This window comes from Scardinius erythrophthalmus (assembly GCF_964197995.2).
Source record: "Scardinius erythrophthalmus genome assembly, chromosome: 6".
NCBI classification, from domain to species: domain Eukaryota; kingdom Metazoa; phylum Chordata; class Actinopteri; order Cypriniformes; family Leuciscidae; genus Scardinius; species Scardinius erythrophthalmus.
Genome location: NC_138226.1, coordinates 17,727,095 through 17,741,784, shown reverse-complemented (window position 1 = coordinate 17,741,784; position 14,690 = coordinate 17,727,095). Strand labels below are relative to the sequence as shown.

Sequence of the window (14,690 nt, the reverse complement as noted above, 5' to 3'; positions counted from 1 at the left end):
TGTTTTCAATGGCTCATGTTTTTATGGCTTGCAAATAATTCGCTCTTGTTTTTGGGTTTATTGTGTCATCAAATTTTTTCTCTTTGTTCTTGCAAATTAGATAAAAAAACTAAATTGAACTGAAACTAAGAAACGTACATGTTTTTGTACATTAATTGAAATCAAACCTCAAAACATCATAATGTACAGGTTACTTTTTCACTTGGAAAAAGTTTTTCATTTAGTCCATTGTTGTTAATTAAACAATTGTTGTTTGCAAACAGTGTTCTCTTCTCCCCTCTTTTTCTCTCTCCTTCCCTCATTCTGCACCCCCCCCCCCCCCAAACCCCCACACCCCTACCACCATGCCTGAATTTTTTTGTCACTCTTCTGTTTCTTAGGAATGACCCCTGCCCTTATTTTTCTGTTGCTCTCAGGACATCTATTCTTCTGTCCCACATCCCCTCTCCCTTCTTTCTCCTGGTGGGAGGCTGGAGTCCCTCTCCACCCTATGTTCCCCCCACCCAGCCTACTAATTACTGTCATTCAGAAGCAACAGGCAGAAAAACAAAGCGTGACAGTCCTGCCTCTGCTTCCATTCCATTCTATTGTTCCCCAATATCCCATTGCCTGACACTGCCCCTTTAACTTTTTATTGTAAGTTTATTTGTCTTTTACGTTCAACATGTCAATTAGATATAAATTATTATTAGATATAAATTTATATTACACATAAATGATGTATTCATTTATAGTAAATTAATTATTTATTTACTTATTTTTATTTTTGCCACAAAACAAAGCTGTATAGTGGATTTTTAAATGTATCTTTAAACCCCTAACCCTAAAGACTCTTTCACACAGAAAGAGTGTTTGGTTCATTCACACTGCCTGTGATTTTCTGGAATCTGTGCGTACGTTCACACACATCCCGTAAAGATCCTGTAAAGACAAGTGACATCAGGATGTGACCTGTAATGTCTCCGCACTGTCTGAGATTTCTTTCTTGAGAAACCACACTCGTGCATTTTTTTTTTCTGATTTGATCAAAAACTAGCGCTTCACGTACCGTTCCACTAAGTTGGCGAACGATCTAAGCTTCACACCCCTTACGGCATTGGTCCTGCCTTTTGTTCACACAGGGTGCGTTCCGGGACTGATCCCAGCAATGTTACTAGATCCCCATCCCGGGATCAATCTCGGGATGTGTTTGCGTTCACACAGAAGGCACTCTAGCAATTGTATGGCAATTTTCTGGGATCAACGCTCTGTGTGAAAGGGGCTTAAGTAAGACCAACTTTAGTAGTAATGCTTACCATAGTCTTTCTCTCTTTTTCTCTGTCTGTTTGTGTCACAGTAATATTGCTCAGTAGGGGTGTAACAATATATCGTGTCGCAATATATCGCAATACAAAAATGCAACAATATGTATCGTGGGTTAGTGACAATATGTATTGTGTATTGTTAGTGTTAGTCAGAACTACATGAAACTACTATATAATGTTGAATATAATGTATAGTGATGCAATGGGGGAATATGTGTGGGTCCTGATAATGCCAAATGTCTGATGTTACCAGTAAAAAGTGGCCAACATTTTAAATATATCTAGTCAGTAACAGAGTGCAAGCATATTCGTCTAAAATGATTCTGTATTTTCAGCTTCAGAATCATGAATATTTTTTGTCCTGTGCATCAGCACCAAATCCAAGCCTATTAATTTACACCCACAATGTAATATTAAATTTAGCATTTTAATCAACAGCACATTTTTGTTAACCTTGTACATGTCTTGAAGTATCGCAATAGTATCGTGAGTTCAGTATCGTGATATGTATTGAACCGTAACATGAGGGTATCGTTACACCCCTATTGCTCAGTATTGGGGCTGTGGGTCTTAAAACAGTGCCTAAAAATTGGCTTCTCTTTAAAAATTCAGAATATGTTTTGCTATTGTGAACCAGTTTTTCTTTGTTACACCAATTTGGCTCATACTTGCATCTTTGAAGTGAAACGGCACAGTTGTCCGTAGTTCTTAAATACTCTCTGCACTGTCAGTACTTTGTCCCCCTTCTTGTGTACTTTTTATTCATCACATTCAGCACAAGACCTTTATACTCTCTCCCCCACTGCCTGTGTAAGGCCCAAATTCGAGGCATTTCCCATTCACGTCACATTACTTTCTCTTTCAGCTTCTTAATTGGCTTACCTTATTAAGGAGCCATTTTCTTTTAGTGTTTCTACTTAGTGCCGGTTCCTCCACGGCTCTGGAATGCTCGCCCTCCGTGTTCACTCACTGCTGATCTCCAGCAAGACTCCAAACACACTATTGACCAAATCCGAATGCTCTCCTCATTTATTCTAACAATTACCACTAAGTTTTGGGCAATCTTATTTTAAAAACATGACCCCCTTTACCATATTAGTTTGCGTTAAACTTGCCTATAAGCCAGCTTTGTTTGGCCACTGCTTGTTTGATGTCTTCACTGGAAGAGTATGAAAAGTTTACCAAGTGCACCAAGATGGACACAAGTAGAGGGCTATATAAATGCTAATTGTATTGTATGCGTTGTACCGAAGGCAACAGCATTAGTCTTGCCAACATTCTGCAACAATATGCGCTTAATTGAGCTCAAGCGATAACATTCAGGTCCTCAGAAGTTACATATCTGAATCAAGTGATTTTTCTCACCAAGAGAAACATCAACTTTCGTAAAACCATCTTGCTTCTAGGATGCCTAAATCACACCTGGGGCTTACACCATGAAGCCGGTTTAGGTGGCTAGCCAAGTATGTTTCAGTTTAGTTTGCGCACACCCTGGGTTTTAGGCACTATGAAAGTGGTTTGGCTTTTAGCAGTGTTCATCGCCATAGTAACTTACGCTTCACGGCTAACCTGGTCCGGGGCAGGTTATGCTCCAGGTAAGAGGTTGCAAACCGAACTTGGACCAATCAGCTGTGAGCAAAGGATAAAGTCACTCCATCTGTTTCTACTGTACACTATATAGAAAATGATTTTTAAAGACAAAAGTTTTTCAGAGTCACAGAGTTTAAATGAATAAATATATAAAGGTAATATAAATACGCTTTAGAATCAATAGATAAAGATAAACATTGACTACATGTGAGCTTAAATGTTCAATTCTCTCAATACCTTTATCAACTGTATAAACTAACTTCAACTTTTACTTGCACTGATATAGCGAGTCTTTTTCTTCTTGTTGTGTGAATTTGTATAAATTCTTAATATTTTTTTTAATCTTGTAATATTCTGCAGAAGAGAGAAGTGAATCGCGCTGCTTCTCTCGTGAGAAATGAATTGCAGTTTCACTCTTTCTCAGCATGTGATTGGCTGTTCGCTACTGATGTCACACCTAAACTCCTAAACTCAGGATCAAAGCCTGAGTTGACAGAGAAAGTTGATGATCAGCATCATGGTAGCAAACTAAGCCTGGTTGGATTGGTTTGGTTTTGTCAACTCCAAACTAATCCTGCAACCCTGAGTTTGTTCAACTACCATCATGGTACAGGCCCCAGGTCTGTTATGACCAATGCGTTTACTGTCCATGGTCCACAAATATGATGGATCTTCACGCTGTTTCTCTCATGCCCATCTCACGCGGCTGTACCCTGGCTGGCCAGCTCTCTCTCACTTCCTCACACACGCCAGTTGTAATCCTGTTTTGCGAGGCCCTGGCAGGGAGGGTGTTATCCAAACAGAGCTCACACTTTCTTTATCTGTCTAATCTGGGCCCTTTCTCTGCCGTTTAATGGAGCGGGCAAGGACATTAGGGCCAGGGCTGAGGAGGGGATGAAGAAGTAGGCGCTAAACTGTGGTTTTAGGGGATTAAGCAACTGACAACAAAGCACATGCAAGACAGGAGCAGAAGGTGGGGGATTTGGGGGGAGCTGATTTGGCAGACGTCACCCATGCCCCCCGAAATAGCCACAAAGATGCTGGTTTTAGATGTTTAGCATTTTTACAGGGGTTTTCTTCAGCATAAAAAATTGAGTTAAACAATGACTTTAAAATGAACATGAATTTCAGAATATCTTATTTCAGTGTCTCCCTTTTGCTTGAACTGCAAGTTTGTTTAAAACCTGATGATCATGTTCTCCAGCCTTATTTGAGATGATCCAATGTGCATATTGTGCTTCAATAGATAAACATCTGACCATCTGTACAAAGATTTTACATTAAAAATGTCTCAAATTTGAATAGTGACTAATATTTCTCAGTTTTATGTTAACTTTTTTTGTAATGTTTATTTTGAGGATTAAATTGTATTATTTTACATATTTTTCACCGTTCAAAAATGTGAGGTCTGTAAGAAGTTTTTATATGTTTTAGAAGTCTCCTATGCAAGGTTGCATTAACTTGATCAAAAGCACATTATAAACAGTAAATTAGTTCATTATTATTATTATTTAAAATAACTGTTTTCTATTTTAATATATTTTTAAATGTAATTTATTCCTGTGATGGCAAAGCTGAATTTTCAGCATCATGACTCCAGTCTTCAGTGTCAAATTATCCTTCAGAAATCCTGCTAATATGCTGATTTGCTGCTCAAGACACATTTCTTATTATTATCAATGTTGAACATAATTTCAGGATTTATTGATGAATAGAACATTTAAAGTAACAAGAATAAAAATAAACATTTAAACAGAAATTCTTGCAACATTATAAATGTCTTTAATGTCAATTTTGATCCATTTAATGTGTAGTGTACAGTTGTGTATATTACGTATAATAAGTGTATTAACGTATATTAAAGAAAATTAATATACATTTATATTTATGAATGTGTTTTAATGTATAGTAATATTTTAGGTAACATTTATCCTTATTACTATTTAACTGAGCCCTTGAGGGTGATTTAATGCAACTCATTTTAAATCATTTGATGTTGTCTAGCTTGTTGATGTATAAATTCACACTTTCATTTCTTTGTCAGTAACTCTTCTTAACAGCCCTCTTGCTCTTCACAGTCCCTCCCCATTAAGTCTGGCGTACTCGCCGTTTCGCTCACCTTGCCTGCTAAATTATTGAAATGCTTAATTACTCCCTCTGCCAACATTGATCAAGGGGAGTATACATCATCTTTACCAAAGGACGGCAAGTGTGCTCACCACACCGCTTTGATTGGTGGCTTGCAGCGTTTCCTTAATGCCTTGCTATATTACTCCACCACATGGGAAAAGGCAGGGTATTGGGCTTCTGTCAGTCCGGGCAGAGAAAAACAGGAGTGCCTGACTCTGAACTGAAAGCTACTTGATGGATGGATGGTTAAGGGCTCTCCTGGTGCCTGTACTGAGAAAGGCTGCCAACAGCTTCACCTTTATGTTCATTAGACATTGACAATGACTGCTTTATTGCATGTGGGTCTTTCTGCCTACTGTCTTTTTGACTTGGGCAGTGCTTTGGTGGAATGTGAAGAATTCTTTCTAATTGTGATTTATGAAATGATGAAAAGAAATCAAATGTAATGAAAATATTCCTGGAGTGTATAACCCTCTGGTGCTGTTGGGGCATTTTTTTTACCCGAATTTTTATCTCTATTGGAATGGTACAAAACTTGGTAAAGGTTTTGGCACTTCTTTTGTGTCACACTTGTATTGTTCGGAGTCAAAAATGACAGCATTGGAAATGAATGGGAGACAAATTTCATTTATTTGAAACATTTGGTACTGCGCACAAACAAATTCTTGAAGCTACTTTGTTTTAGTTATCAACCTCAAATTTGGAACACAGCTTGTTTAGATTAATGGCCTTGATTTTCTCACAGTTTTAGAGTAAAATGTGTTTTGGAAAATATATATTTCGTATAAAAAAATTTTAAATGACATTTTTGTGCATTTTCATAACAATAAATGTAAAAAAAAAAAAAAAAAACATTCAATAATCTGCCAATTGTTTTTAAAAAGAGTCCAAACTTAAGTCTGTGCTCCAAAGCATTCAAGATTAATGGCAGTTTAAGTTGGAAATTTAACTTTCAGGTCCAAGCTCAAAAAAGTGAATAAATGGATTATATAACTACTGCATAAATATAATTTAATACCATAAAATGCCCCAACATACAAACTATTAAATAAAAACATTATCTAATTAAAATATAGTACAATCAAAATCATTTCCATTCTCAAAAAAAGTTAATAAATGGATTATATAACTACTGCATAAATATAATTTAATACCATAAAATGCCCCAACATACAAAATATTAAATAAAAACATTATCTAATTCAAATATAGTACAATCATTTCATTGGAATATATATATATTTTTTTTGTCATTTTTCACCGACACTGACACAGAGGGTTATACCCATATTTGTATTGTAGATTTTATTATTTTTCTTTATTTTGTTAAGCACCTAAAAGCTACTTATGTAAAGTATAAGCTAATTGTAGGCGCTATATAAAATTGATGATGATGATGATGATGATGATGATGATGATGATGATGATAATTATTATTACATTTTTAGAGCACGGTAGGGTTTGGCGTTAAAAAGCCTTTTGACTATTTAATATAATCTAAAAATGTTATTTAATATAATCTAAAAATATTTATATACTATATTATAAATGTACATCTGCATTATGTTTGCTTTGAAATGGCTTAAAAGGGTTATTTTTGTCTTTCAGTTAGAGGAACCATCTGCAACAATGGTCAACAAGTATATTTAAAATGCTTCTTTGTTGCTTAATCTTATATCACTGGAAAAATCTTGAAGTATTCGATATATATCGCTCAGTCTTAAGACCACAATACACATTACCCAGTTCATTCCCATGGACATTAATACACTAATGTAAGGAATTTAGAAATTTTGATGTACAACCTTCCAATAAACCCTGTAGCTCAAACATTAGAGAATTGCACTAGAAATACAAAAGTCATGGGATTCCAAGGGGAGGCAAGAACTGATTAAACATGTTCCTTTGGATACAAGCGTCTGCCCAGTGCATAAATGTAAACCATACACACCATGTTTTAAGTAACTAAACACATCATCAGGCAACTTTGGCCATGGCTGTAGAGTCTAGATTCCCTGTTCCCACACAAACCTTCCCCTTTTCAACCCATTCTCCCCGCTCACATATGTGTGTGCGTGTCTTTCGTGGGAGACTTCGGTGGTCCTCCTTTTATTCTTTCTTTTCCCTCGAGCCTTCCCGTCCCACCCTCCCCAGCTCTCCTGCTCCACTGTCCCCTCTTCTCCTCCTCCATCCTTGTGGAAGGGCTGAAGAATGCTGGCAGGCCCTTTAATTGGTGTGCTGCAGTGCTGCCAGGTGTAGCCACTTGTCTCTGCCCCCTTGGTGAATATGCACTGGAGGTCTAGGCCCCTTCCCCTGTCTCATTCAACATCCCACAATACACCTTCTTCAGCGCCCCGCTTTCAAAGACCAGGCCGATTTTTAACTACTCTGGCCGATAAATGGCATTCACATATTATTTTTTGCAAACAGTCTCCCAAAAGGAATTACCCCACCCTCGATACGTAGCCAACCCCCCACTCTCTAAGCATTCATTAGTTTTCATGTGGATTCCTGATGTGATGTCTTTTTTTTCTTCTTCTTTTTTTTTTTGTGTACTTGGCTCCCATTGTATCTTGTTCTTAAGTGTTTGTCCAGTCGCTAAAAATCTCAGGTAGACCTCTAACTGTTAACAGGATGATTACTGTAATTTTCAAGATTCAGTGTTGTAAGGGTGAGCGACATACTGGTAGAGTATGGCAAAATGTTTTATTTAACAACTGGTAGATTTTAGACTATTGCACCTACTGCGGTTACGCTCATATGAGGTTGCAGTGTTGCGCTGTCACAAAATTATTTCATTTGCATGCGTTTTAAAGCCTTACCAGTTTAAACGTTCAAGCAATTTTAAACCATGCAACCACACAAAGATGCTAAAGAAACTCAGTTCGGTACTTGCTTGCTTCTGATTTCTGTTTCTATGAGCACACATCCGAAACGCACACAAAAAGCTGCTCACACAGCGTGACTTTACATCCTACATTTCTGTAGTGTTTCTTCTGTTAGATAGACCTACCTGAAAAACATAAAGCACTCTTTATTTCATTTGTATCTTTGTACTGTTGCATTTCTTTGTCCTATTTGCTTGTAATTAGTTCCTTATTTTATTGCTAACATTTTTGCTGCGAAATTGGTGTTGAGAATTGTGAAATTTGATTGGAATCTAAACTTTTGGTATCGTAATAACCTTATTTCCAGCAAAAAAAACTATATTGTGATATATCTTGTTAAAGTGAAATAAAATGACTCCTATTGTGACAATCATATCGCCCACCCCTCAGTTATGGAATGCTTACAGTTTCCACTTTTGTAATGTCTTTCTCTTTTCTGCAGGTCATAGATGGAAAGCTCGCTCCCTTCCTCTCTAAGGTGATCAAGTTTGCCAGCTCTCATGTCTACAGCTGTAGCCTGTGCCGGGAGAAGGGCTTCATCTGTGAGCTTTGTCAAAATGGTCAGGTCATCTATCCCTTCCAGGAGAATTCCACCAGAAGGTGAGATATGTAACCGCTGTTTCACCTCTAAATGTCTCATGACGTTTCAGCTCTGTGAAATCAAAGATGCTACATACAGTGGCTTAACATAAAAGTAGCTTAACTTTTCAGTCATTGTTGCATTTACGTTTCACTAACTAGACTCAGTGGAACCACAGGTGTGGTTTATATAAGTGCCAGTTGTCTGTCAAATGGTCCGCAGCTCATTGCTGATGATTGTCCAGCCTCTGTGTCATGTTAGTCACACCCAGCGGGCGGTGGATTGAGGTGTGATGATGCAGTGATAGTACACCCTTTGTAAGAGGACAGTTAATCCTTCGAGCATCTCAGCTTTTTTTCAGCAGGCTGTGTGTTGGCCGCTTATGGCCTGCAGCTGATAAACCGCTCTCTGGTCTTCATACCACCAGTGTGACTAGAATCTTTCGGACTCTCCAGCGAAGTGGAGTGCAGTTCCCAGAACAGATGCTGCTATTTAAACATAGCTCCTCACACGGCAACACTGATAAAGCCTCAGTGACTATCGGTTAGGGGTGTGTTACATTTTGAAATGAATTAGATAAGGTTAATGCAGTTACATTTATCTAAAATAGTTCAAATAGTTTTCCCCATTTCATATTTAAACTTTCGATATTTCATTTTGTTCTGCCTGATTTTCTGTAGGCTATTCTGACCAGTCTACAAAAATATCAGACAGAACAATGAAATTTCGAAAGTTTAAATATGAAATGGGGAAAAAAAATATTATTTTTAGCAGACCTATAAAGTATGTATGGAGAGAGACCACAAAAAAATGTGAATACATTTTTGTTTCTTTTAATATTTACATTTTTTAAAAGTATGTAAAAATGTTTTAATAAATTGTATAAATATATTTGCTTTTTTTTAAATATAAAATTAAGAATATTACATATATATATATATATATATATAAACATATTGCGCAAGACATTTTTTTTATATATATTATATTTTTTTCTGAGCACAAGACACTGTTTTATTTTCTCTCCTAAAAAAAGGAATGAATGCATGAGGAGATTCATTGCATTTAATTATACATCGTTTAACATCCTTACTATTGGTACATGTTGACTCACTGATAGACCCATCATCTGTCCATGATTGATTGAGCATGTCTGTTAGTACAGCTGGATCCAGGTATTGCACTAACTGCTTCACTGCGTGACCTGTTTAGTTTATCCAGAATTTCATGGGTGTGTTTGTATGCACTTCATGTTGTATCTGTAACAGTACATGCTCAATAGGCCACTACTGTGCAGTCATAAGAGCAGAAGGTGTTTCCACGCCCCACTGTAAATCCATAAATTCCACAAACCACCACCACACCTCTCTGATGAGCAAGTGCACCACAGCCCTTATGGCTTTTGGATCCTTACTGTTGGAAAGAATTATTTATTTATAGAGGCCGATTTAAAATAGACATCCTGTCAGCTAGTATTATCTTGTTAGCATGCTTTAGGTTTTATTTATGTTGGGCATGCTTCAGATTGCAAGACTTTTTCATTAGTTACTATAGAACTAATAGTTCTATATAAAGAGGAAATCATATTAGATCACGAGGAATGCCTTTCTAAAACTCTAATAAGAACAAGGCCTTTTTATGCTTTAGTGCAAAGCAGACCGTTTTCAGGAATAGACCACCAGTAGTACTTCTGGTTAGTATTGCACAACCTCTTTGCCAACAGTGATCTTGGTTTAAGTCTTGGCTTGGCAGCCCAAAAACTTTAACCACTGGGCTACTACCGCCCATGATGGTGCACAGAGAGAAGTCGCTTCTCTTTAGAGGAATGAGGAGCCCTTGAGCTCCTAATTGTTCTAGTAAAGACCGTAGTAGTTTTATATAGACTGTGACTAACCTTTTTAGCCTGCATAAAAGAAGATATTTAAAAGGACATGTACTATATGTTTACACACACACACACACACACACACACACACACATATAATTTCTATGTACATATATGTATAAGTGTGTGAGCATATCGACAAATACAGGCAAAGTATGCTCTCACACTAATATATATATACAGTGAGGAAAATAAGTATTTGAACACTCTGCTAATTTGCAAGTTGTCCCACTTGGAAATCATGGAGGGGTCTGAAATTGTCATCGTAGGTGCATGTCCACTGTGAGAGACAAAAACAAAATCCAGAAATCACAATGTATGATTTTTTAACTACATGCCTAAGACTTTTGCACAGTACTATATATATATATATATATATATATATATATATATATATATATATATATATATATATATATATATATATATATATATATATATATAGTACTGTGCAAAAGTCTTAGGCATGTAGTTAAAAAATCATACATTGTGATTTCTGGATTTTGTTTTTGTCTCTCACAGTGGACATGCACCTACGATGACAATTTCAGACCCCTCCATGATTTCCAAGTGGGAGAACTTGCAAATTAGCAGAGTGTTCAAATACTTATTTTCCTCACTGTATATATATATATATATATATATATATATATATATATATATTTATGTATGTGTGTGTGTGTGTATATATATATATATATTAACATGCCTAAGACTTTTGCACAGTAATATATATATATATATATCCACTAATCCACTAATATATATATTAGTCAACATTTGAAAAAAAAAAGTTTCATCAAACTTGTCCTAAGACAAGAACGGGTATTGTTCAAAATCCATGTATAACTTTGATGAAAGGTTTTGATCCACTTAAAATGTTGACTATATATAAAAACATCAATGGATGTTTGGATCAACCATCAGCGTTCTCCTGTTTTGACTGCAGATGCGATGGCTGCGGAGCCGTCTTCCACGCCGAGTGTCGGATGCGAGCCCAGCCGTGCCCGCGATGCGTGCGCAGAGAACTGCACAAGAAGCCGGCGTCATTCTGGAGGAGGCACGGCCCTCACGACAGCCCTGATGACCAAGTCCTAGACTGCTTCGAGCTGGACACCTGAACACACTGCTCTAATGAAGTCCGAGTGCTGCTGTAACCAAGAAGCACAAGATACTGTGTTCCTTCGGTGGAAGTGCTCCCTGAAAACCGAGAAACAGAGGAGTTTTTGTTTTTTTACATTCTCCCTCACCTGAGAGAGATGGGCACAGAGACAATAATTCAGCTCCCGAAGAGCAGAGGCTTCATAATGATACCAATTTACCCTTCCCTTTCATCTACCAAATGACAGCCAGGGCCAACCGACAAATACAGGCAAAGTACACTCACACACTTGCACATAAACACTCTCACTGACTGATGTAAAATAATGCACTTTTTTTGGCAGACTCACAATCCAAGAGTGATGATTCAAACCAATTTCAGGACACAAATAGAGCTTCTAATCCATTAATGGTTTGGTGAAAATGAGCGCTGCAAGATGGCTGTCTGGCCGCTCCATTCGGTTTCCCTCCCCGCTGTAGTTAACCTACGATGCCGAAGAACCTTGATCTAGAACGTGAAGATGAACTTCCTTAGAACAAAAAATATCTTTTTTATGTTTTTAACATGATTTAATTATTGCATTTTCACATTTGTTCAGTGTTTTTTTTATAAGTTCATTGCACTTTCAGTCACAGTATGTTTGCAGACCTGTTTTCATTTTAAATCCGTTATGCTTTGAGCTTTGTGGACCGAAGGTTTGAGTTGTGTAATGTGAGCTAGGACTTCTGTCTTGTCCCGTCCAGCTGAAGTTTAAAACGTTTGACTGTTTATCAACATTCAATGGCACTGCCTATAAGCAGCCGAACCACGTTGTTCTTGCTAACCGCCTGGTCTATGATTACAAACTACCCTTGGCCACCAAGCCCCAAAATTACAGTCTAGAGTTCCAGGGCTTTGTTTAGCATTCATACGTCTATTTAACAAGAAACGTAAAGCAAACCCGAAATTCTTCTGTAGTTCGACAATATGTGGACGATACAAAAAATTACCTTTTTTGTCAGACAACCCCTTTTGTCAGACGACCCCTGCTGTAAATGTAGCGAGCTTACTGACATTTTAGAATGTTCCCTTGAATCCCTTGAATCACAATTAAACCTAAGTTTCTCATTTAATTTTTTTATTTCTTCAGTTTTCTTTTCTTCTGTAAGCATACAGTAGGAGAAAAGAGCAGTGTCTCTCTTCCTGGACACCTCACCAGCAAACAAAGCGTTAGATATAAATCACATTCAGCTTTACTGATAGAAACGCATCGGAACTACCTACTAATTCAAAAATCGGCTACAAGTTACTGGTTATACTGGATGTGAAATATTCAAACTGATGCTGTACACTTGACGACAAACCATTTTAAGTTTATTACTGGCCAGCAATTGACATTAATTGAACTCTTTCAGATGGGTCTAGGTCAACTTACATATCATTTGCTACCATGTTACATTTTGTTTGTGAGAAAATGTGTTGAAGTTTTTGAGCTTATGAGCTTGTTTTGCACCAAGAAGTTTACTTCTAAATGAGATTCAGTCTTAGTTTACGTGTGGTTTGTGTGTGATAGAATGATGTAAAATCATGGATGGATGATCGTGTTAGAACATTTGGTTGTATTTATTGAATCTGTGTTTGTTTGCCTGCCTTAAATTGAAAGCCAACGCATTGGCCTGTTGATGTTCTTTAATTAGCAAGCTATAATCAAATAATGTTTCAGTATTTAATCTAATCAGAATATCAGGCTATAGAGTATATCGTAATATAATCACTTAATCATTTTGGTATTTGAAGGCGAAGACCTTTACTTATCTTACTAAAAAAAAAGGAATCTTCCCAAAATCTGGCAGTCTCTTGTTTTCCCATCAGAGATCTTGTCATTACACCATTTTAAACTTGAACTGAGCGAAATGCACCATGTTTTACATGTTACTGTAAGATGGAATGATTTCAAATCTGTTCGCTTTGAAAGTTTGATGTATTATGTTACATTGCATTATTCGTACTGTTCTTTAAAATCAGGGATTCTTAACACGATGAATAATGGGACAAACAAAAAGGGAACTCAGTGGATGTACTTGGTGAATATCTTTTGTTCCTTCAGTACACCAAAATGGTCTTTTTATTTTCATGTTTGTTGTGTAATGGATTTTTTTTTTCTGCTGTCATCTTGTTCTCAGTTGTATATTTACATGTCAGTTTTGTTTCAGACATATTTATTGTATTTATATACTTAACTGCAATTTCTGTATCAGTTTCTGGATTTTCCCTGTGCTTTCTTGTACTCTGTAAACTCTCCGTTACAGACAACCCTCTTGCAACTACAAATATTTGTGTTTCAGAACTGGTGCGGGTTCCTTCCAGTTTTCCTCTTCTTTTCTTTGCCTTTTTTTTTTTTTTTTTTTACCACTGTTGCCAATAAAGAAAATGACTTAACAACACATTGTGCTCTTTTTATGCTCCAACACTAATGGCGTCATCTAAATTGACTTTTTAGGATTTTGCAAAGTATTTTCGATTCCGCACGGATTATTTTCCTGGTCAGAATCCAAGGCAGCAGTGGAACAAATGCATCATGGCCGTGGCTGTGGTTGTGGTGTTCCCTTTTGGGTCCTGGTGCACCGAAGTGGGTCCAAGCAGTGAATCACGAGCTAATCCCAAATTAAAAGCCACATGCTTGTATCTGGTTCTGTTTGGAGTTGTACCAACAACCACTGGACCTGTTAGAGACCACAGCATGAGGCTTCTGATTTTTTGCATAGTGGTACTGACGTATAAACATTTGAAATTCAGTCTTGTGATGTGATATGATTCTATTGAGAACAGTTACCATGGAGGTATTTTCTTCATCAAGGCATTTAAAATATTTGTCCAACCTATCCAGGGCTGAACAATAAGGATGGTCCGCTGGCCCAGGGCCAGTGTGAGTGAGTTTCGGACCAGTTGACTGAAAAGTGCTCTGCTGACACTTTCATGAAGCTTACAGATCCAATGTTTATGCCTTTAAAAACTTAAGCATTTGGTTTTCTGTAATGTATACTACATTTCTGTGGATATTGATTTGATATTGACTGATTTCTATTGATTTGTTGTTGATGTTGATGTTATTTAGCTGACTAACATAAATAGGGTTTTGTAGAAATTACAAAAATTACTTTTGGTAGTCTTGAAAGCATCAGTATATGTTGAAAACTACAAACTAATCAGTGACGTTTTGTATTCTGTGCTT

The 14,690-nt window shown here is 37.0% G+C and overlaps 1 protein-coding gene across 2 annotated transcripts in view; it reads left to right on the top strand.

Moving 5' to 3' along the window:
* The window catches only part of plekhm3 (pleckstrin homology domain containing, family M, member 3), a 45,133-nt gene extending 31,231 nt beyond the window's left edge, over positions 1-13,902 (top strand). The window contains exons 7-8 of one of the 2 annotated variants that reach the window (XM_081367645.1): positions 8,355-8,512; positions 11,327-13,902. In XM_081367645.1, the coding sequence (XP_081223771.1) occupies positions 8,355-8,512; positions 11,327-11,498 (330 nt within the window). In that variant the 3' untranslated portion in view covers positions 11,499-13,902. Of the gene's footprint in view, positions 1-8,354; positions 8,513-11,326 lie in introns of those variants that run through there. The other variant, XR_014030294.1, reaches the window with a different exon arrangement.
* The last annotated feature ends 788 nt before the right edge of the window (positions 13,903-14,690 follow it).